The following is a 25,996-nucleotide window of genomic DNA, read 5'->3' as shown; positions in this document are numbered from 1 at the left end:
ATAAAGGTTGCTTTAAGCAGGAGCAATTTTATTTACTTGTTTAAACAAAACAACCTCGACCAAACTTAAGCGAATAGGCCGAGAAACACTATACTATAATCTTAATTGCTTGAAAATGTTCGATATAGGAGTTTATTCATCATTAAATCTCGTGTATTTTGCTCTCTTTGGAACTTTCTACTTGAGGTAGCGCTGTACTATCCTGGGCTCTGGCCTCATTTCGCCTCTAAGGTAATCGCGTTGTCAAGGTAAATTCTGCGGACGGTCCAGACCACCCTGAAATGAGGCTACGCCGAAATTGTGCAACAGTCAACTGATAGACGAGGGCGATATGTACTATTTACTTAATGAATCTCTTCACTTTTCACGACCAGCCCGCGGATCAATCATTCCCAGTGCTGTAAGATGTTTTGTATTACTGGGACGTTGCCCTTTGAGCATAATTGAGATACACGTTTATAATTCCTGTTAGTCATACTTCCTAGTAAGCTTAGATTATATATTCAGCGTAAGCAGCTCTCTTGACCAGGAGTAGTGATATTCCCTAATAGAAAGATAATTTTCATGTTTGAAGGCAGATGAGTCATTTGGGGAACTTGCCCGCTCAGCCATCTAGCCAGCAGGTTGCTGTCTCATGATTCGCAAGTTAAACGTGGTGCTTGGACTCTATGATACTAAGTAGATACCTGTTCTAGTTGAGTATGTTTTGTGTTTCTGTCTTCGATCTCTTATACTTCGATCTGCTATGGCCATCTCTCGCTTCTCCTCTCTGCCCAGGGCAGTCACTGACGAGGTTTTTGACCTTCTCGCTGCGTTTCATGCCGACACACACTCAGAACGCGTCAACCTTGCGGCTGGTATTTACTGCAACGAAGATGGCCTATCCTGGCCTCTAGATGTAGTTCGTCAGGTCGAAAAGAAACTTCACGACGAAGCTGATCATACCAGACATGACTACCTCCCCATTGCTGGAGACCAGCAATTTCTCCAGGCAAGCCAGGATCTTATCTTCTTTCCCAGTAAAAAGGCTGGTACCCAGGCTCCTGGCGTGGATGATTTACGAATCGCATCGGTACAGACAATTTCTGGCACGGGTGCAAACCATATAGGGGCAAGGTTTCTCGTCGACCATTTGCAGCCGCAGAATGTCTGGCTTTCGGACCCGACCTGGGCAAATCATCATACAATATGGGAATATGTAGGTCTGAACCCTCGGGTATATCCATACTACAAGTATTTAGACTTCTCGCTGGATTTTGCTGGCATGATGCAGACCCTCGAAGCACATGCTCAGCCGCAGGATGTCCTCGTCCTCCATGCCTGCGCACATAACCCGACCGGTTTGGACCCCTCCAAGGAGCAATGGATGGCAATCGCAGGTCTCTGCCAGCGCAAACAGCTGTTTCCCTTCTTCGACGCCGCCTACATAGGCTTCGCCACCGGCGACCCGGTCCAAGATACCTGGGCGATCCGCTACTTTTATGAGCAGCAACCACGTCTCGAGATGATTGTAGCGCAGTCATTCTCCAAGAGCTTCGGCATCTAAGGGCATCGGACTGGTGCCTTACATCTCATCTTGGCAAAGTCGTCAGTTATAATCAAGGAAAACGCAATGGCGAACATGTGCCATCCGCTGCGGAGCGAGTTCTCGATGGCGCCAAAACACGGTTCCACAGTTGTGAAGACAGTTCTGTACAACAAAGAGCTAAAGGAAGCTTGGCTGGCAGATCTAAAAATAATGAGTAGTCGCATAAAGAGGATGCGCTGTGCCCTGCATGACGAGCTGGTTTGCATAGGCACGCCTGGTTCATGGAAGCATATTACTGGTCAGGTAAGCCTTTCAAATGGATCCTGGGTTGAATGAATAGGGTCAGGAAACAGGAGAAGCGCAATAAAGTTGACTGATGCTAAATGCAACTTGTAGACTGGCATGTTTTCTTACACTGGCCTGACACCTTTCGAGGTGGACATACTCCGAGAAGAGTCACATATCTATATGCTTAGCTCGGGGCGCGTCTCAATAAGTGGCTGTAAGTACTGCTTATAAAATACGTGTGCTTCTCTCCTCGATGCCGGAGCTAATGCATCGTGCTCAGTAAACAACAAGAACGTAAAATACATTGCGAAAGCAATTCATGCAGCCAGAACTAAACCAAACGATTTTGTTCAGCGAAGGGTCGTGAATGGCATCCTTTCAGCCAACGGAGAGAGTTGGCTTTTTTTTGCATGGCATGGTTTCTCATGGAGTAGGTCATATATACCAGAAGTACAGCTCGCAAAATATTTTCTTCTGCATTTTTGTTAAGAAAGTACAAATTGATTATTAGAACAAGGCTGCATTTCTTATTTCGAATTTTCAGTGAGGCGCACACACAGACCTTCTTATTCGAAGGTCTAAAGTCAAGACACTACAACACTTACCTTCAGATAACTTAAAGAAGGGAGTTGAGAGGAAAGAGACAAATGAAATGGTGGAAAAGGAGGAGGAGACGGGAGAAGGGGAGGGGGGAAGAGGGAGATCTTACCTAGAGACCTTAAAGGAGACTTTGCTTTAGCAGAGAGAGAAGCAGCGAGGAAGAGAAGGAATGAAGGAGATAAGGAGTTATTCAAGGGGAAGTGTTAGGAATTACAAACAGAGTCTGACTGTTTGCTTGAGTTAAGGGAAACCTTGAAAACAAGAGAATCTAGCTTAAAAGCAATGCAAACCATCAATTGACTCACAGATAGAAAACAACTTAGGAAGGCCTGTTTACAGACAGTGTCTACAGAAAGTGTAGGCCGTGTCTGTCAGAAAAAAGACCGCGTAGGGCACCGGTCTTACAGAACTTCATCAATACGATTCTCAACCCCCAACACCAGGACCTTTTACTTAGTACAAAACCCTTACAAAATGCTCATGCTTAATTTAAGCTTTAAGTAATGATAGTGAAGAAAAACTAAAGTCCAATTTTTTTTAGGTACAAATTTACTCTCAAAGTCAAAGCAAGCTTATGGACATGACAGACAACCTTTGTATATTGTTTTCAAAATGTTAATTGAACATTTGCATATTCACCTCCGTTTGTGGAAGAATGCTCACTATGTGGTCGCCTCACTTGTTTTTTCCAGCTCGAAGACAACAGAAAACCCGTTGGGCATAGCATGCTTCTTTATACACCGCCAACCGCCGTCCTCAAAGACCCCTCCCACTCCTCTATGCTAGGCAGGTAAGTGCCCATCATGGCGTGGCCAAGCTCGAAGCCCAAAGGAAAGACAGGTGTATTAGCTTCAGCAGCTGCTCTTTCGGACCCCTTGGTTCCAAGCAAGGTCCTGGTTGAGTCACCCAGGAGAAATCGGCGGACTTTGGGGAAATTCTCGCGAAGCCTCCGCAACGCAGCGACACAATTTGATCTGGGCCAGAAGTCATGGCCCATCATGAAACAAGTCAACAGGTCGATCTCAGCAAAGTCGTCTTCCGCTTTCAGCGCACGAGCGTCGCCTTCAATGAAGCTCAACCTGTCGCCGTACCCACGCTTTGCGGCTTCGGCGGCCGCGAACTTAAGGGAGGGCCCGGCCAAGTCGATGCCGATGCCGACTGCGCGGGATTCGGATTTGGATTCGGCTCCGGACCAGGATTGCTGAAGGTCCAGGACTCCAGGTGCTCAAGAACCTGCATCAGCCGCTCGCCACTGCCGCATCCGAGGTCAGCGACTCGGGTAACCTGGAAGTCGATCCGGTCCAAGGCAGCTTGGAAAGCCGGGCCGAAATGCTCACCGTCGATATCTCTGCAGGCATAAGCGATGGCTGCCGGATCTCGAGTATAAAACTTTCCCTTGCGATTCTCGCGGCGCAAGATACACTGCATCCGCGAGAACAGAGTCCCAGATCCGAGGCTGAGCCAGTGAAACTGCGATTTCGCACGGTACGCTTCGTCGAAGAGCTTTCCCGCCACCACGAGATCTCCCTGTCCATCTCCGTCTCGTTCCAGGATGTCTACGACAACAAGGGTCGTAATGAGACCCTCGGTGGAGACGAGGTCGAGATCATGCTGCGATGCGAAGGTTTGTGGGTGTAGCTTCTCATGATCCCGAACCTCGTCCAAGATGCCAAGTTCCCAAGCAGCACCAATGGCCCAGCCAGCAACGGTCGAGTTGAAGATACGGGCGACTTCGCGCTCTGCGTGATTATTGATTGAGCCCATGGTACATTTGCTTCCGAATGAAGGTGCAGAATCAACAGAGAGCAACCCTTTTTTCCACAAATTGATGACAGAGTTTATGCGGTGTTCATCTTTTCGCGATCAGCTCCTTCTCTCTGTAGTGGCATGATGTTACACGCTATCTGACAGCAAGAATCTGTCTGTCAGACTCTGATGTCTCGTGCTGGGAGATTTGCTTATTGTCTTGAAGTCTGAAAATCCGAGTAAGCCAACAAATTACTAAGTCTGCATAACAGTGCAATGTCGATACTAGGCACACAAAGCGCCGACACACTGCGCTTACATGTCATTTTGGATTCTTCTCAGTTCTTCCTGCTCATTAGCTGTCGCTTATACTATGTCTCGGAATATCTCATCAGTTAGCTGGGCCGATTCCTACTGCGACTCTCCTTTTCCCCGTACCATTCTACAAGTTTCAATGCTTTAGTCATTCATCTGCTTTGGTAGTCATCTTTGTACTAAGCCGCCCCCCGCATGACGTATTTCCAGCTTTTCAGAAATCAGATGCAAACTACACTTGTTGAACTGTGGACAAGGAAGCAATGGTTCATGGATGTAGCAGCAAATGCCGCTTTACTAAGAGGATGAATAGAAATCGAACGAGCTATCGCCGCTCACCTATCTATCCTTGCTGCTTTCTTGCCTATTGTGGAATACCATCTTGCATCTACGTTTGATTTTCACACTTTCAATTCTACGACGAACTCTCCATTGGAACGTACCTGACATGTATTGCAGACCACTGGTACGATGTGCGTTCAGGCAGGCAGCGTACAGGCGTGCCTATTTTGCGACGGCGCAGCCTCCCTCCAGTAACACGACTGGCCAAGATGTCAACCATTTCATGCCTGTTGTCCATTCTTCTCCTGAATTTAGCTTTTCGACAGCCGACAAGCCGCAGTACTGGCGAAAAATACCCCGATGGCAGGACATCACGACGGAGCAGTTCCTACGGCACAAATGGCAAATGGCTAATACAGTGCAATCAGAGAAGGCCCTGAACCAATTCCTCTCATCTGTTCTTCCTGAAAGTATCCCGCCTCAGTCTGATATGGCACCACACCTCCGCATCAACGATGTGAAAACCCCAGAAGATTTCATACGCCGTCTCCAAGAAGGCATCAAGAAAGCACCGATGGCCATTCGGCTTTCCCCTCACATTCTCAGCAGTATCGACTGGCAAGATCCCATCAATGATCCGATTCGGCGGTAGTTCATCCCTATCTCGACCCCTATGAACGTAGATCACCCCATGGCGGAACTGGATCCTATGAAGGAAAATGTCTACTCACCTGTTGAGGGTTTGATACATCGCTACCCAGACAGGGCTTTATTCTTTGGTAAGAAAATGAATTACGTATCTTCTTCAGTCGTGGTCCTTCTATTCTCAGTCCTTCGGTTTTGGTTTATCCACGCTCATTGACATGTCATAAAATATGAGAGCACTCAATGTGCTGGCTGAATTTCACGTATGGCGGTGGAAACAGGGTACGTCAAACTGACCTCAAGCAGCGACTTCAGTATGTCCCGTGTACTGTCGTTTCTGCTTCCGCTCCTACACCGTGGGAACGGAAACCGAAAGCGTCAAGAAACAACGATTCTTACCCCTCATCAAGAAATGGGAGTCTCGATTTCAATACATTGAGAACACGCCAGCTCTAAAGGACATTGTAATCTCCGGCGGCGACACCTATCTTCTCGAGCCTGATCAGCTGAAATACATCGGCGAAAGACTTCTCAGAATCCCGCATATCCGCCGTTTCCGGTTCGCCAGTAAAGGACTTTCTGTGTCCTCTAGCAGGCTGGTCGATCCGGAAGATAATTGGGTGAGTGCGGTCATTGAGCTGGATAGAACGGCACGCAAGATGGGCAAGCACGTCTGTATCCACACGCACTTTAATTCGGTGAACGAGATCAGCTGGGTGACGCGCGTTGGTGCACAGCGGCTTTATGAAGCGGGCGTCACGGTTCGAAACCAAACAGTGCTTCTTAACGGCGTCAACAATACCCCCGAGAAGATGTGTGCACTTGTTCATGCATTAGGAGACATCAATATCCAGCCAGTATGATCCTCCTCTCCAATTCATTACAACCAGTGAATATCCATATACACATGTTTACTCAATGTATCTTCATCGCGCTAATACACCTCTGCCTGCAGTACTACGTCTACCAGAGAGATATCGTACCAGGAGCAAAAGACCTACGTACACCCATGGCTGACAGCTTGGAGCTCGAGAGAGCCGTGCGAGGACAAATCGCTGGCTTCTTAGTACCCAACTTCATCCTTGATATACCAGCAGAGGGAGGCAAGCGGCTTACCCGTGGCGTAGAGACTTATGACCGCCATATTGGATTGTCTAAGCTCACGGCGCCGGGACTGAAAGGCGAACCTACTGCGATGAATTATTGGGATCCTTTGTGGTCTCTTTCTGAGGAAGGCCGGGCGGAGGTATTGAGAAGGTTCGGTAAGCCTGACGAGAGGAGATAGGCACAGGTAATGGAAAGAGTATGAAAAGGTATTGTTCAGATATCAGGATGTTTAAATAATATAGCTAGGAAGGAGAAATTCAATACTATTTAAAATAAGTAAATGTCTTGAATTTACTTTTAATATACTCAATTTATATTTCTTGTGGAGATCTAAAGTTCTACGCCTTTTGGTAGCCTGCATCTGACAATCCACCTTGAAGAGCCGTGATAGCACGATCAATGTCATCACGCTTGGGGTCAGTCTATCGATAAGTAGTGAGCATTATATGATCAAAACAAGGATTTTTGGAAAGACTTACAACGCTTACGCCCATGTGTCCAACACGAATGTACTTGGTCGCGATCTCCTTGTGGAGACCGCCAGCGAAAATAACACCCTTCTTTAAGAGGTTAGGGAGAAGTTCCGGAGCCTTAACGTTTTCTGGAAGATAAATGGCAGTCATCCCATTTGCTTGGTCCGCCGGGTCTGACGCCAGCTGCTTCAAGCCAAGCTCAGTGACAGCCTTCTTCACCTTCTGGGATGCCGCACGGTGAGCAGCAAAGCGCTCTGAAAGTGGCTTGGAAAGAATCTGAGTCAAAGAGGTATGGAGGGCGTGGACTAATTGGGGCGATGGGGTTGCAAAATATGAAGGTTTCTTGGCTTCGTAATTCTGCATGACTGTTGAAATCAGTTAGTCTTGGATACACTGCCACAGAAGAAGCTTGACTTACTTGGCATCCAGTTTTTGAACGATGCGAAGTAAGACCCAGGTGGTGTCTTTCTGCTCTGAAATGCCTTGATAGCTCGGCCACTGTACATGGAAATTGAGAGGCCTGCTGGACACCCAATTGCTTTCTGGGATGCCGTAATGACACCATCAAGTTGCCATTTGTCGAACTCAATCTCCTCGCACCCAACACTGCAGACCCCATCTACAATGACCAATGTGTCTGGAGAAACCCGGTGCACCAATTCAGACAGAGCTTTCAGCTCGCTCAGAACTCCAGTCGACGTGTCAACGTGGGTAACTGTCAAGAGCTTGTATTTCTTTTCCTTCAACGCCTTCTCGATCTCTGGAAGCTGGGGTCTTGATCCAATGGCTGCCTTCAGTTGTGTGGCCTTCACACCATAGGTCTCAAAGCAGTCCGAGAACGAATCTGCGAAATATCCAGTGTGAAGCACCAAAACATCGTCGCCCGGCTCTGCCAAATTTGCGGCCACTAAGTCCCATCCAAGAGTGCCTGAACCAGAAATTACGAATGGCTGAGATGATGGATCGGTGGTTTGGAAGAGCTTTCGAAGCATGGAAAGGGTTTCGCCGAACGTGGCAACAAATGGTGCTCCAACATGCGATTCACTGTCAACAGCACCCTCTTGTCAGTCTCCGAACAAACTTTTTGGCAGACAAGAGTGGGATTAGAGGAGATTCCAACCTATAGTGACTCATGGATTGTAGAACGGCATCATCGAACTCAATGGGGCCTGGAATGAGCAGTGCGGGGTGATTTGGTTGGCTGGACATGGTGGCTTTCTCTGAAGTCTGTGAACTGGAACTGAATCGTCTGGCTTGTACTGGAACCGATTGAAGGCTGGATGCTTTCTCGACGGAGTATGGAGTGTTGACAGGAATGGGTGGCCGAGGATCTAAATGTCTGGATATGACCGATAGCCTGGCGTGGGGAGAAGTGGGAGCCAGCTTGTCGATGGCGGGGTAGACCCGGCGAAGCGCGTGAAATGCCAGCTTGTTTGTGTAGATTCCGAACTTGCCCGATTGGCCAGCTTTGTTTACATATGAGCAAAGGGAACTGAGGGAAAGCGGGATATAATCGCCTCTCTCAGTTGTTTAAGCCTTGATTTGAGTGACTTGGGCAGCAATAGGTCAAGTTCAATTGGTCCAGAGTTTTACAAAAGAACTCGTACGACGGCGCTGCTGGGCCCTGCTCATCCGAGATCGCAGTCGGGCACGGGCACGTGCACGTGCACGTGCACGTGCCCTGTCCCCTTTCTCGCTTCAACGTCAACATCTGACACTGGAACTCATCCAGTGCTGGTGTCTTCATGGACAAAAAAGAAGGCAAGATTGACTGGATGGCACAGCTTCGGGGTGCCTTACTTGTGGTCTGACCTCCAAGGATATCGAAGATGCTGAGAGCTTCGATATTCAGACTCTGGCTTTTCTATTGGGGCTTTGGCTATGGGCCAATGCTCCTCCCCTGCAGCAAGTGCGACTGAGCGGAGAAGTGGCCTTGCGAGGATATGCTGCCAGCCAATTCTTGTCTTGGAAACTAATCCGTTTTTTCGTCCCTTTCTCTATGCCTATTATGACTTAATAATTCTTCACACTCGTTGTCACCCCCGACACGCCTTCTCTTTTCTCGTTTACTCTTTGCCTGGGGATAGGATAGTACCAATGCCATGCCTAGTACCCTGGCAGCGGACGGTGAGCGCCAAACTCACCAAATACTTCAAGAAAGAGGAACTGTGTCCTATTTGGGCCTGGTTTGGCGAGACTATGCTTCAATTGCGGTCGTTGCTGCTTCTAGCCTCTGGGTTTACCTTCTTCCAATGTACCTCCTCGACCATCGTGTTATCCCGGTGTCGAGAATGAATCCACAAAGCAATATGGAAGACTATAGAACCGCCTACAAAGGACCGCTGGAGCTGAGCTATCCTTGGATTCGGGAACCCATTCCCACATGGGCTTGCGGTGTCGTTGTCGTCTTGGTTCCTCTGCTTGTTATTACTCTGTTCCAACTCAAGCTTCGAAGTCTCTGGGATTTCCATGCTGGATTTATGGGGACTCTCAAAGCAACGGTCTCATCGTACGTGCAGAACGGTCTTTGCTAAAATGTCCGAGGAAACGTAATGATTGAGTCTAGGACAATGATTGCCACCATTTTCAAACACTTCATTGGAGGCTTCCGACCGCATTACATGCAAGTATGCAAACCGGATATTGCCATGATGTTAGGAGGTGTCAACCAACTGCAGAGCTTTTTCAACTCTTCGGCTTGTACAGCAAATTCCCACGATGTCAACAGAGCGTGAGCATGAAAGGTCTGAAAACAAACAAGCGGGGAAGGCTGACGTGTGTTACAGCATCCAAGGCTTCCCAAGCGGCCATACCACCAGCGCTTTTGCTGGAGCCATGTTCCTTACTCTATACCTCAACGCGAAGTTGAAAGCATTCGCAGATCATGCCTCGGAGTTCTGGGTATTCATTGTCACAATAATGCCATTACTTCTCGCGTCTCTGATCGGAGGGTCCATGTACATTTCCTACGTATGTTCGGCCTCCATAGACTTCCACTATCTGCATCTACTAACATCTTCGGACTTATAGCAGCACCATGCTTACGAAGTTGTCTTTGGTGCGGTAATTGGAATCGTTGTGGGTGCTCTTGGATATCGTTCGTCATACGCAGCAGTTTTCGACTTTCGATATAACCACATTCCCCTTCCGCCTTTTGGCGCAAGAGTCCGTTTCGAGTATGACATAGATACACCATCATTCAAATCTGCCAGCGCTGCAGGCGGAGATATTTCGGAGGAGAGACATCCCGTAATGTGGAGTTGGTGGGCCAAATCTGGGATCCGGGAGCAAGAAAGAGCACTTTCGTGGCAGAAGATTATGGGCTGTACGCGGAAAAGCGGACTGGATTGTATGACATCAAAATTGCGAATAGTGGAGGTGAACAGGAATAAATCCGCAGACTAGAAGAACAAGTCGTCCAAGATTGCACAATAAATGAGTACGGCTGGAAACAATTTCCTTTTTTGGGGGGGCCGGGGGGGGCTCAGGTATTCTGGTGTCAGGCTAGGCTTGGCAGTCTTGATTCCAAATCAAAGGTCAAACAGATTCTCGTGCAAAAGAAAACCTTCTTCAGTACTTCTTACCACCTCCCTTGATGATTTGGGTATCGGAATGCTCTAAATTCATTATATATCTAGCCCCCAGCCTATCTACAGCCCGTGGTCAATGCTTTGGCTCTCAACTCCCTTCTCAATAACCCCCTCTCCAGCCATCGCAAACTCGTAGTCCAAGTCAGGTTGTGCTTCAGCATACAAAGCATTCTTCTCACTAGCCATCTTAAAGTTGTAGGCTGCCTCCTCGTCGCTAACAACGTGCTTTTTGAGAGAAGGGTTGCCAGCCATGGCGGCTTCGACCTGTAGCTGAATGGCACAACCACGGTCTAATAGGCCAAAGAGGAAGCCGGCTTCATCGACTGTTGCGCCTGTTGAGATGAGGCCGTGGTTGAGGAGAATGGCAGTCTGGTCTTGTCAGCTTTATCTCTGTAGGTTTTAACAGTGAGTAGAATGAACAGACCTTGTTATTTGCGCCTAAAGCTTTAGCAATGTTCTTTCCTTCCTCTTCAGCAAACACAATCCCACCATATTCAGCATATACAGCTACAGAGTTATACAGATAGCAGATGTCCTGATTCAGCATGTCGATTCCAGTAGCGAAGGATGACCATGCACGGCCAGCGTTTGTGTGAGCGTGGCAGACTGCATGTACGTCGGGTCTTGCCTTGTGGATCTCGGAGTGGATGAGAAAGCCTGCCGAGTTGGCTGGTCTGGTCTGATAATTGTATTAGTACAGGATACAATATTCAGGATGACGAGTGCTTCATCGTCCAGGGGGAATATAGTAAGCGACAAAGTAAACACACCCTGTTACCACCAACGATTTTCCCCGTCTTGATATCCAAACAAATCAGATCTCCAGCGGTCATTAGACCGAAATGCTTGCCGAGGGGATTCATCCAGATGTAGTCCTCGAACTCAGGGTCGCGGACGGAAATGTGACCTGACATGCCTTCTGTGAAGCCTTTCCGGGAAAAGTCACGGAAGACCGCTGCGGTGTGGACGAGGATGTGTCTGCGCTCTTCCGCTGGAGTGTGGAATTTTGGAATGCCTGAAATCCTTTAGTCAGTCATAATTCCGTCGATTTTGATAAGAAATGTGACTCAGATGGGAAATTTTGCATGTATCGCGATTTGAACTCCGAGAATCGAAATTCGCCTCCCTCATCGATTCGAAAGAGTCATTTGCTCAACAGTTCATTCATGGCCAGGAGCAATTATCAATATGTAGGTGACAGAGCGAGACTTTACCAGGGATTATTAATCCTCCATGGCTAATAGCCTCTAAAGGAGTCTTGTCTTCTGCTCCGTGAACATGTTGTTGTTGAGGCTCATCCTTTACAACCCCCACTTTAGACGCGACCGGTAAAATATCTGAAGTTGCTGTAGGGGCCATCGTGAAAATGTCCCAAGAAGTTTATTATAAAATATTCACAAATACAGTTGTCAATATTCCAAAAAGATAGGATGAGGTCTAGGGAGCCTTCTTGAACAAAAGAACTGAAGTTTCTCGCCTGTCCCGATAAGGCGTTTTTGGTGGAGGGCGCGGGGTTAGGGATCAGGGATACACTACGACGGAGTGCCAAGAATGGGGGCAAGCCTGAGATCAATCCCACCTGAAGCATGACTGATTTTCATGATTCGATTGGAAATGGCATGTTCGAGGAAATTTCAAGCCTATTGAAGTTTCTTCTTGGAACTTTGGTCGTTTCATTGTTTCATCCAAGGGGCGCAGGTGAGGAACTGATTGCTACCCAATGCCACCACGCCATTTGGTCCGTATCAAAAGTTCCATGACGGGCAGGAGAACCCGACTTGTTCCAAAAAAGGATATGTTGCTTTTTCAGGACGAATCTCGAAAGAACTTACCACGCAGACAGGATGACAAAGTGGGATCAAGATTCTTGAACATGCGAGAAGTGGAAGGTAATATTGCATCTACCAACAATCCATTACATCGTCGCCTATTCCGTAGGGCATACCAGATATAACCTGTGTCAACATATCTAGCCTTCAATGCAGATGATCCACTCAGGACCAAACTAAGAAGATGTATTAGTTGCTCAGAAAGAGTTTTCATTTGGAAGAGCAACAAAGACTATCGTCGATGTTATGGTTATGACTATTCTTCACATGTTCGCCGACAAAACAATGTATTCGAGAATTGTCTGCACTCATCACAAGAAGGGAAGCAACAGTAGAGATGATAGTGTTGTCTTCACAACTAATCCTTGCAGATCATCGCGCAACGCTAGGGTCTGGATTTACTGCGCTGGATTGCTGCACGACGGATGGCGAGGTAGAGACTAGGCGCTAGATGAGAGAGGTTAAAAACGATTCTCTGGAAATTGCGGACAACAAGCCCCTGCTTGTGTTAACAGAATAATATGTGTTGCGATCCAAGAGCCGGATAACCACCTCGAGATCTATCTGGATGTTCACGTCGAATATAGCAGCCAATAACCCCTCGTAAATCAAACGTTGCGCCGCGATCCAATTAGTACCTATATTCAGGAAATTTCACATCGATCTTAAACTGGTAAGCCTTTAGCTATGCGGTGTTTACAGCCAAAGGTCTTGGCTCGCTTCGAGCTAGCCGAGCCCAAAAAGCAAGTCAACCGACACAGAGCAATTTTGAAGGTAGCGGAGAGCAACGGACAACCTAGACAATTTCACTAGTTAAATGAATTATTATCAATCTCGATACGAGTAGTACCAGGTAGGTATACCAGTTTCTAAGACAGGTGAATTCTGTGGTAAGAGCAGCTTGAGTATTGGCCTTGCATCGGTTGACTAAATATATTCTCTTCACCTTGATCGCGCATTTTGGAAGCTTTGTTAAGAGAAGCTCCATATTTTCGTGCCGTCGGTCATTGTGAAGTCTCAAGTGTCTATATCTCCCAAAATGAAGACTGTCTTTGCGGGCACAAACAGAGACATTTGCCGGCCCCAGCTGTCCAATTACATCCAAATTTGCTGGATCAGCCTATAGTAATCCCATCAGCGTGGCAACGCCAACTAGCAGACACGCTGTAGAATACGGTACACAAAGTGCCATCACAATGGACCCCTTCGATCCTCTGGCTTGCATCACTTCTCCCGCCTTGGCAAGGGTTTGCGTTGAAGCCGGCTGTTGGGTGACGGTGACTGTAGAGAGTGGAGTTTCCACAGCGCTCATACTGTTACGTGTCACAGAAGAAGTTGAAAGAGCAGATTCGGATACGTCATTGGCAGAAGATGAATCTGTCGGACTGGCGCCGAGGATACTGGCGCTGACAACATGGATACATCCATTCGGCGAACATTCTGATACAGAAGGACAGCATCCGCCTCCTGTTGCTTCGGAACATTGAACAGTACCTTTCATACACGTTGGAGGGTTATCTTCGGAAGGTTCACAGTCGAATTTATCTGCTGACGAGTTGCAACAAGCGATTCCAGATGGTGTAAACTTTGCGCGATAGCATGCCATCGTCACTGGGCAGCATATGTCCTGGTGTCTTCCGTAAGTCAGTTATCTTGCGCTTCAATGGCCACTTACTGGCTGACCAAAAGTGTCACAGCTGTTCAGCTGATCTCCACATGTGTAGAAAGGAATATTTTTGGGCGACCTGCCAATCAGGTCCCAGAAAGGCTTCCCTTGCACAGGTTTCTCAACTTTACGCATCGGCAAATACAATTGTGTTCCGTTGTCCAGCTTATGTACCTCTTCCTGATATCGTCTGGCCTTCAAGAATCCCTGGCCACCCATGGCGTGATAGTAGACGTGCGATGCGAACAGGATACCAATGATCATGACAATGACCATCACAACTGCAATGCCCCAGAGCCAAAACCTGCCCTTTGAAACACATCTGTGGGTTTGAGGACCTCGGGAGTCAGAGGATAAGCGGGAGGACGTGGTCGTCTGTGATGGGGGGTCCGGTGTGGATTGACGAATCATTGGCAGAATCGGGTGGGATCAAGACAAAGCGTAAGCTCTGGAAGATGAGGAGCAGCAAAGTGAAGGATGCGAAGCTGGAGCGATACAATGTAGTTTCCAATGCCATCTAAGTAGAAAGAGAGTGCGGATTAGGAGCTTTGAGAAAAAGTATGTTAGGTTTGGAGCGAGCTTGTTTTGTTCTAGAACGCCAATGATAGATACAAGAAATTTTCTGAATCGATATAGAAATAGCGAAGTGGCCATGTGAGCACTTGCCATAAGAAGATGCTGATCGCATTTTGACTTTCCACGCAGAGCAAAATATCCAAATAAGGAAGCTTCGACCATGCTGAGGACCTCAAACGCAGAAAGATAGCCTCTTGAGTTTTTGGAGAGGCTCATAGTACAGTTGGATATTCTCGATGAGAGAAGCTACATATAAATCGTTTCTACTCTGCTAGCTTCAGAGCTGCTCCTGAAGGTGCTTTGATTTTATATGTATCTGCTTGGCTGAACTCGGTTTTGTACCCACATGAATACATTTGACGGTGAATGGACATGCGAAGGGCTCGATATAAGAAAGAGTGTGCGGTATGTAACAGCCAGTGAGCTCTCCATACCTCGATTCCGTAAACAATTGACCTGCGCCGGGTGTAGCAAGTGCCTCCTCTATGAAAGTGCTTCTTAAATCTGTGCGAGAAGCCTCGAGTTCTACATGTAATAATATGAAATGAATACGTAATGTCTTGGCAATGCCTACTGTAGACTTTGGTATATCGTGGACTTCGAATTTTTATAGTTGAGAATGTCAACAAACACCCAGGCTTTCGCTTCCCCTGTCACCAGCCGAGACCGGGTATGCGGGCTCAGCTCCCTGTGACTGGTCAGCAACGTCGGACTGCAACGAAACCCTTGTACAACCCGAACCTCGGCTCATTCTCCTCGTGTAAGAACAAAATAATCAAAGGAGCCGATGAAAGGGCTCCGTATTTTCTCCAAGTATCTCCATAAAATTATCGTACGTGTTTGCTGTCAGCACTCGGAGACTGAAGATGGAGCTGAAACTGTGCCTCGGCACGGCAATTTGGTGGAGCTAAGCCCGCCATTTTCATGACGCCTATGATCTCTACATCTCGACCGAAGGCCGACGAAGAAAACAAACTTTATAAACATCAAACTCGAACGTCCTTCACACCACTATCGATTGACTGATATCTGCCAACAATGTCTCCAACTCCTCAATGGGTCAAGGACCTGAAGCCGTCCGCTCCACAGGGCACCGACCTCATCAAAGCGGAGAGAGAGAAGTCCAAGATCTCTGTTGAGAAGCTCTCGAACTTCCTCTTCACCAAAGATGTTTTAGAGCGACAAGACAGGATTCTAAAGATTCTTGAGGCGGAGAAGGTCTTCGACAAGTCCCAGAATTACTTTGATGGCAGAGTGGACAAGTTCAAGACGGCATTGGCCAGAGCGAAGAGGTTAAGGCAGTTGCAGGTCAAGCACAATTGGAACAGGGATGATTATATGATGGCCAATGATCTGATCTCTGAGCCTGGGCCGTACGGATTACATGCTTCTATGTACCTGGTATGTTTGCCTCCTCTTTGTCCGACTGACAATCACTAATTGATTTGCTTCTTAGACAACTTTGGAAGGACAGGGTACGCCAGAGCAGCATAAGCTTTTCCTCGAACCTGCGCAGAATTACAAGGCCATTGGATGCTACGCACAAACAGAATTGGGACACGGATCGAATGTGCGAGGATTGGAGACTACCGCGACCTGGAATCCCGAGGACAAGACGTTCATCCTCCACTCGCCTCATCTTACTGCATCAAAATGGTGGATTGGATCTCTAGGACGTACAGCTAACCACGCCGTTGTTATGGCCCAATTAATCATTGCCGGAAAGCCATACGGACCACATCCATTCGTATGCCAGATCAGGGACATGAAGACCCATGAACCTCTCGAAGGCGTTCATGTGGGCGACATTGGACCCAAGTTTGGATACAACACCATGGACAATGGTTTCCTATTGCTTAACCATGTGAAGGTCCCACACATCAACATGCTTGCGAGGTTCTCCCGCGTCGACCCAGAAACCAACAAATATGTTAAGCCATCTTCTCCTTCCCTGATTTATGGCACCTTGACCTGGGTGCGATCTACCATCGTGCTGCAATCAGGAGGAGTTCTGGCCAGAGGTGTGACTATCGCAACAAGATACGCCGCTGTAAGACGTCAATTCCAGGATCGTGATGCTCCATCTGGTTCTCTGGGAGAGAATCAAGTCCTAAACTACACCATGGTGCAATTCCGTCTCCTCCCTCTCTTGGCAGCTACCTTTGCTCTTCACTTCACTGGAAAGGCCATGATGGCATTGTACCAGGAGAATCAAAAGCAAATGCAAGCATCCGCGAGCACCGCAGATACCAATAGAGGAGCTGGGCCGGAAGAAACCCACTCAGGTAGCGACCTTCTCGCAGATCTCCACGCTACATCCTGTGGTCTGAAAGCTCTCGGCAGTACCACTGCTGCTGAAGGACTCGAAGTCTGCCGTAGAGCATGCGGTGGCCACGGCTACAGCTCATTCGGAGGCATAGGCGCGTGGTATGCGGATTATCTTCCTACGACTACATGGGAAGGCGATAATTATATGTTGACTCAGCAAGTTGCTCGTTACCTGCTCAAATCCGCCCGCGCTGTCCTCAAAGGGAACGCGCCAAACAACGATACCACCCGCATCTTCACCACCTTCCTCCAGAAGCAAGACATGGGTGCTGCTCATGATGTTCTTGGCTCAGACAGTGACCTTGTCGCTGCTTTTGCTTGGCGAACATCTTTCTTGACATTTGAGGCGCTCAAACACCGCGATGTGGAGAAGAATTCCTGGAACTCGTTGTTAGTTGATTTCTGGAGACTCAGTACCGCACACTCGCAGTACCTTGTCGTTAAGAACTTCTACGACGCCCTGCAGAGCGAAAGTCTCCGGTACGAGCTGGACGCCTCCACCATCGACGTCCTCCATAAGCTTTTCCGACTCTACGCACTGAGCACCCTCGAGAAGGAAGCCTCCGAATTCTACTCCTCTTCAGCGGTCACCGTGCGCCAGATCCAACTTGCTCGCACAAAGGCCGTCATGAAGTTATTGGAGGATATCAGACCACATGCCTTGAGCTTGGTTGATGCGTGGAGCTTCCCTGATTGGCAGCTTGACTCCAGTTTGGGGAGAAAGGACGGAAAGGTGTATGAGGATATGTTTTACAGAGCTAGCGAGCTGAATCCGTTGAATGGCTTGACGGTGGATCCTTATCCTGAAAGTGATGTTTTGATTAAGAAGGATGAGACTGCTAAGTTCAAGAGCAAGTTGTAGGCAGCTGGTTTGCTTGTACAGTATGACTTGTGAGTATTTTTGGAAGTTTGGAAGACTATGGAATTGCACAGACCACGATACTATTATAATGATCTACGTTCAATTTTGGTGACCATTCCTTATTCGCCGAGACTACTGCTTTGACGTTCTAAGGAACCGTAGGACTTGTCGTTCTGAACCTGAGAAATTGTACAGATCGATAGCCATGAGCGAAAACAATCACTGTTCCTCATCTTGCGTCAACGAACGCCATTTCAGTCAATGTTTTGTTTCCCTCGCCTAGGAGATGCAGGAGCAAGACTATTTACTTCCACATTTAGCATCCATTACTTCTTAAGCACGATCTTAAAATCTCTCGTCAATGGCTTCCCAACAGGGACGACCAGTTTCCCTTTCTTTGCATGAAGATTCCACCCATTGACGCTCTTACCGTCAACCTCACATCCTTTCACACTACCTCCAACACCCAAGAACACGAGCCTCTTAACGCTGACACCTGACTTGTATCCATACTCTCCCTTAACACTGAACGTCTTCCCATCGAAGTCGAACTTGACATAGGTGGTCCCCTTTTGCTCAAGACTGATACCATCGTCAATGTACAATGAGCCTGATGCTTTTCCATCGGCGCCGACAGGGACGAAGATCTCGAAATCTTTCTTACGCAGATCGGTGGTCGTCATGGCACTTTCGATGCGCTGAGGAACAATCACGCCGCCGCGGTAGTGGAGTGGAATATCGGTAAGTGCCACATTATTGATTTGGAAGGCCGCTCCTTTACCTTGAACTTGAGCATGTGTGTAAAAGTCATAATAGATGTCTTTCGGCAGATAGACGGAAACACTGGTGGATCCTTCTTCTGTCACTGGTGAGACGATGATTGAGGGCCCGTAGAAGTATTGAAGCTCAAGACCAAATGTAGCTGGATCTGATGGATAGATGTAGAACATGGGGCTGATGAGTGGGGTGCCGTCTAAAGTCTGCTCATAGAATGCGGTGTAGATATAATCGAGCAGGCGGTAGCGGATGTCGATTACCTTCTTAGCGGCAGTCGTCACACTTGCCCATTGGTAGAATTCTTGAGCAATGTTGGGCTGGTATCCGTTGTGGTTTCTATAAAACGTGCTGAACGCACCCAAGGTAGCCCAGCGAGCACAAAGTGGCTCTGTGGTATTGTCTGCATATCCGCAAACATCGGAGCCAACCATGGGGACCTGGTAGATTGAGGCAAAGGCAAGCATTGTACGGATAGAAATTCGATAGCCTAACCAAGAACTGACATTGTCGCCGAGCCAGTGGCCAACATGTGCACCAGCACCAGCGAAAGTACTTCGAGTGATGATGAGTGGTCTCTCAGCAGGACGGCGGTTCTCCATCGCATTTCTAGAAGCTGTGGACATCACTAGGCTTATTAGCGACATGATAGCTGGGAATTTCACGCATTTACTTACTTGTTCCATACAGATTATGAGTATCGTACATAGCAAGGCCATTTTGATGAATGACATCAGTGTTGACGGTGTGGTTGGAGATGCCACCTCCAAGACCGTTGTCCGTCCCAGCTGCATTATGAATTGCATACTTAGGGTACAACAAATTTCGTCCAGGCAAACCCAATACTTTCCCAGATGATTGCCGCTCTGTAATCAAGGCAATCGAACGTGGAGCAGACACATCTGACTTTTCGATATCTCTCCGCTCCTTACTGTCACCGCATCCAGCTGGTTGAAAAGAGCAAGGGAAGCCAGGTAGTGAGCGAGGCGGGCTTCGAACTGGCGGGGCTTCGGGAGGGAAACCTACAGCTGCCGCATATGGATCCGAGCAAGGGAAATTGCAAGGGAAGTTGGACGGCTCGTTCATATCGATCCATAGCCCATCGATATCAATTCCATTCTTGGGCGAGAAAAACGTCCAAAACTCGTTGTTCCAATAACTCTGAATATCCTTGTTGAACCCTGTGAAAATGAGTATTGATTCCAAAACATTCAATGCATACCCAGACGAAGAAAAACTTACAATCAGGGAAAACAGTCACACCAGGCCACACCACTCCCAGCCAAAAAGAACCATTGTCCCGTCTCAAGAAAATGCCATCTTCCGCTCCGCGTTGGTAGGGTGGGTATGGCTGATAAGCGACGGCAGGATCCACCATTACGATTTGCTTCTGGTTGTGCGCGTGTAAATAGTGGTTAATGTCTTGGAACATATCGAGAGGAAACCTCTCAGGATCGAGGGAGAAGACCTGGATAATTAGTAATACATAAGCGGCCAGCAAGCTTGTTGACTCACCCTCCTCCTGTCCATATAATCAATGTCAGTCCACATGGTCTCCAATGGAATACCGGCTTTCGAGTAGTTGTAGACCACCTCTGCGACTGCAAACGCATCTTCGTAGCCATATCTGCAATTGTGGAAACCAAATGACCAATACGATTGCATCGAAGGCAACCCAACAACTTCGGCATACTGCTGCGAAACAGCCACGGGAGTAGGGCCAGCCAGGAAATAGAAGTCTAGAACGCCACCAAGGGTGTTGTATTCTAGATACTGGTCTTTCCCATTGGTATTGTTGATCTTGACATCCATGCCATTGGAATTGGCGAAGAACACCCCATGTGTCCCAGTCGTTCTGTGCTCAAAGTACACAGGATGGTTGCCGTAGAGATTAGCCCCAGCTGGAATTGCGTAGGAATCTTGAGACCATAGGGTACGAATGTAGTTTGTGGTATTGAGGCGAAAGGGATCTGAATGTTCACCTAGGCCGTACAAATTTGGGTTTGCGGGAAGCGATGTCCTCAATCTGAGGTACTGAGACTCAAACACGAGACTTGCAGCCGAAGTATCAAATAATACTTCTCCGGTCTTGGCTCGGGTGATGGAGAAGGAGAACGGAGACGCAGTATATTTGAACTGAATCGAAGCCTTTTTGGAATTGATTCCACGAGAAGCTGTCGGGCGTGGAAGGACGCTGGCTGGGATCTGGGTGATATCAGCTCTTTGTTTATTTGCGGTATGAAGAGCCGAGGAGAACTTTAGATTGTTCATTCAGGCCATATAGCATGGGTGTTTGACTCTCAGGACACCCAGAATATACAGAGCAGAAATACTGACCTGGTAGACGATATCCGCCGCATCCTGAATCTTTACGTGAATTCGATCATCTAAACATGGTCAGTGTTCAGAATTGGTACTGATAAATGTCAACAACACTAACTTGTCTCATACACCACTTGTAAAGTCAAGCTCTTCAAGTCATCTCCATAAACATTACAAGCAGGACCAGCAAGAGTCAAATCAGCTGCGAGGGTGGATGATCCAGTCTTGATATTCGATGCTCTGTAACCTGGACACGCAGCCAATGGATCTTTAGATGCCCGAGGCAGCATCGAGGAGCTCGAAACAGCTGTGATGGCAAGCAATATCCAGGCCAACAGAACAGCCATGGTCAATTGAGTGTCGGGATGCGATTGAGGCAGCTCATCTATTTGCCGGCCCTTGTCTTTCCTTTTAATACTATCCATATTTGATTGATACTTGGGTAGCTGGCCCTACCTCGGCCGCGGGCAAATGAGCTCGACAAGGTAGGGGCAGTGGGATGGGATGGGATGTCACCTTGCCTGCAGCGTCCCTTCTGGCTCCTTCGCCTCATCTGATCTCGTCTCATTCGGTTTCCTTCCTCTGCCCATGGCCGCCATCACATCAGTCTCACTCAGTGCGGGGCAACTCAAAATCCTTGCCCAGCTCTATGCAAGATGCGCAAGTAGATAAATTTACTCGTACTGTAGCTGCAAGGACCAACGTCAACGGCCCTTTTGGCGCCCCGATTAACTTCAAATCAAGCTTGCATGGCACCGAGGCGGCCGAGTTTCCTGTCCTGCCCTGCCCTGCCCTGCCCTGCCCTGCCCTGCCCTGCCCTGCCCTGCCCTGCCCTGCCCTGCCCTGCCCTGCCCTGCCCTGCCCTGCCCTGCCCTGCCCTGCCCTGCCCTGCCCTGCCCTGCCCTGCCCTGCCCTGCCCTGCTCTGCCCTGCCCTGCCCGTTGCAGGTGAAGCTTGTCTTGTAAGGGCAGGCGCTACAGAAAATTGGCTGCTCTACCCCTCGCTGTAACTTAGCATGCTGCTACCTGTTCGTGAACGGGCCGACTCGAAAGTTGCTGTTCTGTCAGAGAGAAGTGCAACAAATTACAGTACAGTACAGTACAGTAGCTACCCCGCAGCCCGCCAACCTCCCCCGCATTTTGCTACACGACACGCTGCGGCCGCTTTTCATTGGCGACTTGGGAGCCGTTCTGGGGTGGGGGTTGCAAGCATTTGTACTGTACTTGTACTTGCATATGCTTGCTTGACATTTCTTTGCTGTGGCCTGATGATCCTGCGCTGGAAATCTGATTGTGAAGCTGTTGCCCCAGAGACAGGATGATATCCTCTGCTGTCGCCGGCCCGAAGCTCGTCCTGAATCGGGTATAAGCTGTATTGGGGCCGCTGCATTCGTCCCGTCTTTACCTGGAGCCTCGGGGAAATATCCTGGTTTGTGGGTTGACAGGAACCAGCGCTGCAAAGTTGTAAGGTTTTTCATCAAAAGGATATCCACATGCATGAGAGAAAGCTGAAGCTCCCCTAAAACTAAACATATACATTATCTGGTAATTCTTGACGCCGGCAATATGTGGTTGATCAATATTACACACCTGCTCTCTACTCTCAAACCCTGCTGCTGTGCCATGCATGCTATCCTTTTATACCATTCCGCCCCTTAACTCCACGCTCAAAAATTGATCACACATTGTATGGTACATAGCAAATGGCAGCTCGGCCTAATACGGTAGATCAGACTTCGAAGAGAAGCCTGGCTCTGGCTCGACCACGTTCTTGATCGGATGTAGGAGTATCGCTGGTAGACACATCCGGCCGTGAGCTTTTTCCCACTTTGCCTAGTCAGCAACAATATATGTATCCAAGGAGGCGAGGAAATCTTACCTCTGGGCCACCGATCCCACTATCTTCCCAACCCAGCCAGTTGTTATATAATCTCATCGGTGGGTTCGCGCGGAAATACCACGTACTTCCTGCAAATCTACTCTCTCTGCCCCAACTGAAAGGAGACTCTATAGTACTTCCGCTTTCGCCTTTCTATTTACAGAATTAGTACACATTCTTTCGTCGAATCTTGTGAGGAACGGTGCGTACCGGTCCAGGATTGAAGAACTTCTCTAAGCTTTGTCCAGACCAGTCCCTGTCCATGTACATAGGTATCGGAGCAAAAACAGCTTTGAAACCGTGAAGCAGTGCAACCGTCTGAGGGGTCATCTCGGAACTGACATGATTTCCCTAAAATGAGAGGGTTCATTAGTTGTGTCCACCCGAGATCATAGTAGACGCGACATATACGCTCCGTGCCGGAGATGCGCACCAACCAGGGGAAACATTAGGTCAAGTCGTGTTCTTACCTTCAAATTCTCAGCATGCATTGTGTCAAGAAGCTTCTTGCTACACCGAGAGTGTGTGCCAATGGTTGCACGCCGAGGGGTATTTAGCCCATCGTAGCCCCAGACATCGTTTTTTCCCACCCAACTTGTATTGACAGGATCTACGCGCAGAGTCAGTAAGAAGTCTTCTTCATCTCGAAACACTTCGAAACCAAAGGAACGTAATCTAACAAGTCCACATAAAGGAGAAATGTGGGATAGGACATACTGAACATTGGAGCGAGGGAGATATAGTCTGCTTCTTCGCCGACTCCCCAACGGAAGCTATCGTCCTTGGGTTCCAGGCCTGGAGCGTTCGGGCCAACAGGAACTACCCCGGGAGTTGGTGGCGGTCCCCAGATGGTATCATCTCCTGCAACTTTTTGAACCGAAAGTCGAAAAGTAGAGAATCTGTCGTGGAACGACGGAATGTAGTACCTCTCGTTACGTTCCCATAAGCCCTTCCTAGGTTGCTTTTTCGCAAAGGTCGCTAGCTTTTCGAGGAGATTGTAGTGATGGCCGGTAAAACGAGTGTCGAATTCCCAGTTGAAATAATGGTCGAATTTGGGATGGTCCTGAGCAAATTTCTGAACCGAAAGCCACTGTGACTGGTGGACATTGTTGACTTCGGCTGGAATGAGAGGATACAACTTCTTCATCTGCGCATCACTCCACATAACAGTCATATTTCGAAACTCTGCTGGGACACTGGCTTGCAAGATTTTGTTGTAGGCAGTTGGATCCGCAGATTCAGGTAAATTGTCATCTTTTGCCTGTACAAGTAGGAAAACCTGATATTCAGCTCCACTTCGAAGACAGAGCTCTGTGATGAGAGATCGAATGTTTTGCTTGTCATTTTCCGTGTAGGTCTGATTTGAGTGAGTGCGAATTAGAACGGCTGTCCGGGACTTTGGAGTGATTGTAAACTCTGGCATTCCGTGTAAAGCTGGTCCGGAGTCATTATCGTTGGCTCCTCCTTGGCTAACCGTCCCCTCCTCGCTAATCGTGTCGTTGACCTTCTCTAATCTCCGAAGAATGGTTGTGCTATTCGAGGAATTGGACGAGTTCATGCCAATAAGAGGTGTTCCTGTTTCACGCTTGTCTTCTTCGATGTCTGCGAACCGATCTGAGTTCTCTCGGAGACAATCGTGTTGTAAAAACCCCCAATCAATAGAATCCCAATCGATACTCCGTTTTCTCTCTGTGTTGAAGGAGCTGTTGCCAACTCCCAAGGCGTCTGTTTCCTGAAAGCCATAAGGCCCCAGGCGAGTCTCCCTCTCAAAGCAGAGGTTGCTGTCAATATCGAAAGGCACATAAGATCCTATGTGGGGGTACCCAAAAACCTTTGGGTGCCCAGAGAACACTGTCCAGTCCTTGATCGGCCCTTCCGGTCCATTACATGCCCGGTACACGCCCTGATTACCAGAGCTCCAACTCTTGCTATTGTAGTCGGGATAGGGATTGTATGTATAAGGAGGGGTATCGTGGAAAGCAGTCAGAGACTTGGTGGGTGTCAGGTGTGCTGCATTAAAACCCTCGTGAGCTCCAACGTCGACCAGCCGACTAAGTGTCTTGCCATATAATATGCCAGTGGTTTCGCCTCTGTTTTCTCTTTAGCTGAAGTCATGTACTTTGAGGAGAGTTATATACAAGCTTAATGCATCATTTTCCTGCTGGAATTGCTCCTGTAATTGCGAGCTGCCCTTCTCAATCGTATTGCTGGCCTCGTTTGTTGAAGAACTCTGAAGCGTGGGAACCGTTGTGCTTGGTCTTTTCCGTACGCTTGATGTAGGAAGGAGATACTTTGCAGATGCAGAACCCACACTTGTCGAGTATATATGAGCATAACTTTGGGTTGGTCTTGACTCTTTCGTTGTCGCAAGCAAGAGAGGGATATCGTCCAGTATTGGTGCAACCTCCAACCCCCCCTCGTCCTTCATTTCTCCATTGTTTCCATGCAGAACATCCACGGGATGCTCACCCGATGTGAAGGGTGTGTCATCGCGCCAGAGGACCAGGTAAAGTGCTAGCAGCATAAAAGCAAGGACGATCAATGACTTCAATCGGAGGAGCATCTTTGCGGTACTGAGCTGGCTAGCCTTGCAGCTTCGCCTCCACCGAGCTGAAGTATCTAGGAGCACCGTTTGCTGCAAGACTGAACTCGTCACAGAGTCCGAGAAGAATTCATCATTGAGAAGGAGAAAGGTAATCAATCTGCCAATGTGCGCAGGCAGACACTTTGTGGCGTCGATAGCTTTCGTTGGCAGCTGTGACCCCTAAATCCTCACAGTCTTGTATAAGCTATTCTTCAGTTTAGCGTGATTCTTTAGTAAATAACGCCGACTTACTGACTTTTATTATAGACCCTACTAAAATATAATAACTTAAAATTATAACCTTTACAACTCTATCAAATCTCTATTAATTTTCTTTAAAATTAGGTTATTTTAAAGCTCTTACTTTAAATATTCAAACTTAAGCTTATAAGCTGTTTAATATCATAGCTTTAAACCTGCTAGCTTAAAAAGCATCAAATATCAACTAAATATTATCTTATAAAGTTAATATTAACCTATAAACTCTTACTAAAGAGTTTAAAACAATATATAAGATAATATACAAGTAAAAACAAACTTTAAATCGTCAGATATCACTTTTAAAATATCGTCACTATAACCCTTTACTTATTTTTACTAACGA

The 25,996-nt window shown here is 47.8% G+C and overlaps 10 protein-coding genes across 14 annotated transcripts; 4 read left to right on the top strand and 6 right to left on the bottom strand.

The window, feature by feature from the left end:
- Positions 1-745: 745 nt before the first annotated feature.
- Positions 746-1,546, top strand: ONS95_003240 (uncharacterized protein; the record flags this gene model as incomplete). Its single annotated transcript, XM_058496541.1, has 1 exon — positions 746-1,546. One exon carries the CDS (start codon positions 746-748, stop codon positions 1,544-1,546), a length of 801 nt encoding a protein of 266 aa, XP_058353792.1.
- A 1,603-nt stretch (positions 1,547-3,149) lies between these two features.
- ONS95_003239 (uncharacterized protein) lies at positions 3,150-4,180 on the bottom strand (the record flags this gene model as incomplete). Its single annotated transcript, XM_058496540.1, has 2 exons — positions 3,150-3,640; positions 3,754-4,180. 2 exons carry the CDS (start codon positions 4,178-4,180, stop codon positions 3,150-3,152), a joined length of 918 nt encoding a protein of 305 aa, XP_058353791.1.
- A 1,252-nt stretch (positions 4,181-5,432) lies between these two features.
- Positions 5,433-6,689, top strand: ONS95_003238 (uncharacterized protein; the record flags this gene model as incomplete). The annotated part of the gene is made up of 3 exons (XM_058496539.1): positions 5,433-5,538; positions 5,711-6,261; positions 6,360-6,689. The coding sequence occupies 3 exons, from the start codon at positions 5,433-5,435 to the stop codon at positions 6,687-6,689; spliced, it is 987 nt and encodes a 328-aa protein (XP_058353790.1).
- A 160-nt stretch (positions 6,690-6,849) lies between these two features.
- On the bottom strand, positions 6,850-8,193 carry ONS95_003237 (uncharacterized protein; the record flags this gene model as incomplete). The annotated part of the gene is made up of 4 exons (XM_058496538.1): positions 6,850-6,933; positions 6,991-7,349; positions 7,403-8,028; positions 8,105-8,193. 4 exons carry the CDS (start codon positions 8,191-8,193, stop codon positions 6,850-6,852), a joined length of 1,158 nt encoding a protein of 385 aa, XP_058353789.1.
- Positions 8,194-8,635: 442 nt separating this feature from the next.
- Positions 8,636-10,462, top strand: ONS95_003236 (uncharacterized protein). The gene is made up of 4 exons (XM_058496537.1): positions 8,636-9,493; positions 9,551-9,715; positions 9,771-9,954; positions 10,015-10,462. Exons 1-4 carry the CDS (start codon positions 9,087-9,089, stop codon positions 10,387-10,389), a joined length of 1,131 nt encoding a protein of 376 aa, XP_058353788.1. The 5' UTR covers positions 8,636-9,086; the 3' UTR covers positions 10,390-10,462.
- A 126-nt stretch (positions 10,463-10,588) lies between these two features.
- ONS95_003235 (uncharacterized protein) lies at positions 10,589-12,264 on the bottom strand. 2 transcript variants are annotated; one of them, XM_058496535.1, is made up of 4 exons: positions 11,789-12,264; positions 11,345-11,589; positions 10,999-11,253; positions 10,589-10,943 (listed from the first exon to the last, which is right to left on the bottom strand). In XM_058496535.1, the coding sequence occupies exons 1-4, from the start codon at positions 11,931-11,933 to the stop codon at positions 10,635-10,637; spliced, it is 954 nt and encodes a 317-aa protein (XP_058353786.1). In that variant the 5' UTR covers positions 11,934-12,264; the 3' UTR covers positions 10,589-10,634. The 2 variants fall into 2 exon arrangements, with proteins under 2 accessions (XP_058353786.1, XP_058353787.1); XM_058496536.1 differs by having other exon boundaries at positions 11,345-12,264.
- Positions 12,265-13,316: 1,052 nt separating this feature from the next.
- Positions 13,317-14,333, bottom strand: ONS95_003234 (uncharacterized protein; the record flags this gene model as incomplete). The annotated part of the gene is made up of 2 exons (XM_058496534.1): positions 13,317-14,030; positions 14,079-14,333. 2 exons carry the CDS (start codon positions 14,331-14,333, stop codon positions 13,524-13,526), a joined length of 762 nt encoding a protein of 253 aa, XP_058353785.1. The 3' UTR covers positions 13,317-13,523.
- A 1,081-nt stretch (positions 14,334-15,414) lies between these two features.
- POX1 (fatty-acyl coenzyme A oxidase) lies at positions 15,415-17,926 on the top strand. Its single transcript, XM_058496533.1, has 2 exons — positions 15,415-16,046; positions 16,102-17,926. The coding sequence occupies exons 1-2, from the start codon at positions 15,684-15,686 to the stop codon at positions 17,833-17,835; spliced, it is 2,097 nt and encodes a 698-aa protein (XP_058353784.1). The 5' UTR covers positions 15,415-15,683; the 3' UTR covers positions 17,836-17,926.
- Positions 17,927-21,711, bottom strand: ONS95_003232 (uncharacterized protein). 2 transcript variants are annotated; one of them, XM_058496532.1, is made up of 6 exons: positions 21,050-21,711; positions 20,947-20,996; positions 20,125-20,814; positions 19,852-20,077; positions 19,287-19,790; positions 17,927-19,237 (listed from the first exon to the last, which is right to left on the bottom strand). In XM_058496532.1, the coding sequence occupies exons 1-6, from the start codon at positions 21,354-21,356 to the stop codon at positions 18,162-18,164; spliced, it is 2,853 nt and encodes a 950-aa protein (XP_058353783.1). In that variant the 5' UTR covers positions 21,357-21,711; the 3' UTR covers positions 17,927-18,161. The 2 variants fall into 2 exon arrangements, with proteins under 2 accessions (XP_058353783.1, XP_058353782.1); XM_058496531.1 differs by having other exon boundaries at positions 20,947-21,277.
- A 120-nt stretch (positions 21,712-21,831) lies between these two features.
- ONS95_003231 (uncharacterized protein) lies at positions 21,832-25,712 on the bottom strand. 3 transcript variants are annotated; one of them, XM_058496528.1, is made up of 8 exons: positions 25,645-25,712; positions 24,947-25,597; positions 23,526-24,898; positions 23,279-23,418; positions 23,019-23,159; positions 22,809-22,961; positions 22,520-22,756; positions 21,834-22,454 (listed from the first exon to the last, which is right to left on the bottom strand). In XM_058496528.1, exons 2-7 carry the CDS (start codon positions 25,369-25,371, stop codon positions 22,646-22,648), a joined length of 2,343 nt encoding a protein of 780 aa, XP_058353779.1. In that variant the 5' UTR covers positions 25,372-25,597; positions 25,645-25,712; the 3' UTR covers positions 21,834-22,454; positions 22,520-22,645. The 3 variants fall into 3 exon arrangements, with proteins under 3 accessions (XP_058353780.1, XP_058353781.1, XP_058353779.1); XM_058496529.1 differs by having other exon boundaries at positions 21,832-22,756; positions 22,809-23,159; XM_058496530.1 differs by having other exon boundaries at positions 21,832-22,961.
- Between the last annotated feature and the right edge of the window lie 284 nt (positions 25,713-25,996).

The sequence above is a fragment of the Cadophora gregata genome (assembly GCF_030347475.1).
Source record: "Cadophora gregata isolate MNR1 chromosome Unknown scaffold_12, whole genome shotgun sequence".
Lineage (NCBI taxonomy): Eukaryota > Fungi > Ascomycota > Leotiomycetes > Helotiales > Ploettnerulaceae > Cadophora > Cadophora gregata.
Note: the sequence above shows the minus strand (reverse complement) of the source record. Positions and strands in the feature narration are given on the sequence as shown.

What these genes read in the sequence shown, in the direction of transcription:
- ONS95_003236 (XM_058496537.1), top strand. Translation starts at nt 9,087, where the DNA reads ATGCCTAGTACCCTGGCAGCGGACGGTGAGCGCCAAACTCACCAAATA. An exon ending in TCCCACGATGTCAACAGAGC is followed by an intron (nt 9,716 to 9,770) that starts GTGAGCATGAAA and finishes CGTGTGTTACAG; the next exon opens with CATCCAAGGCTTCCCAAGCG. An exon ending in GGTCCATGTACATTTCCTAC is followed by an intron (nt 9,955 to 10,014) that starts GTATGTTCGGCC and finishes TCGGACTTATAG; the next exon opens with CAGCACCATGCTTACGAAGT.
- ONS95_003231 (XM_058496528.1), bottom strand. Translation starts at nt 25,371, where the DNA reads ATGCTCCTCCGATTGAAGTCATTGATCGTCCTTGCTTTTATGCTGCTA. An exon ending in CTCCCTCGCTCCAATGTTCA is followed by an intron (nt 23,419 to 23,525) that starts GTATGTCCTATC and finishes CTCTGCGCGTAG; the next exon opens with ATCCTGTCAATACAAGTTGG. An exon ending in GTGGGATCGGTGGCCCAGAG is followed by an intron (nt 22,757 to 22,808) that starts GTAAGATTTCCT and finishes GACTAGGCAAAG; the next exon opens with TGGGAAAAAGCTCACGGCCG.
- POX1 (XM_058496533.1), top strand. Translation starts at nt 15,684, where the DNA reads ATGTCTCCAACTCCTCAATGGGTCAAGGACCTGAAGCCGTCCGCTCCA. An exon ending in TACATGCTTCTATGTACCTG is followed by an intron (nt 16,047 to 16,101) that starts GTATGTTTGCCT and finishes TTTGCTTCTTAG; the next exon opens with ACAACTTTGGAAGGACAGGG.
- ONS95_003232 (XM_058496532.1), bottom strand. Translation starts at nt 21,356, where the DNA reads ATGGATAGTATTAAAAGGAAAGACAAGGGCCGGCAAATAGATGAGCTG. An exon ending in ATTATATGGACAGGAGGAGG is followed by an intron (nt 20,078 to 20,124) that starts GTGAGTCAACAA and finishes CTAATTATCCAG; the next exon opens with GTCTTCTCCCTCGATCCTGA. An exon ending in TCATAATCTGTATGGAACAA is followed by an intron (nt 19,238 to 19,286) that starts GTAAGTAAATGC and finishes TAATAAGCCTAG; the next exon opens with TGATGTCCACAGCTTCTAGA.
- ONS95_003235 (XM_058496535.1), bottom strand. Translation starts at nt 11,933, where the DNA reads ATGGCCCCTACAGCAACTTCAGATATTTTACCGGTCGCGTCTAAAGTG. An exon ending in TGGAGGATTAATAATCCCTG is followed by an intron (nt 11,590 to 11,788) that starts GTAAAGTCTCGC and finishes AAAGGATTTCAG; the next exon opens with GCATTCCAAAATTCCACACT. An exon ending in CTTTAGGCGCAAATAACAAG is followed by an intron (nt 10,944 to 10,998) that starts GTCTGTTCATTC and finishes TGACAAGACCAG; the next exon opens with ACTGCCATTCTCCTCAACCA.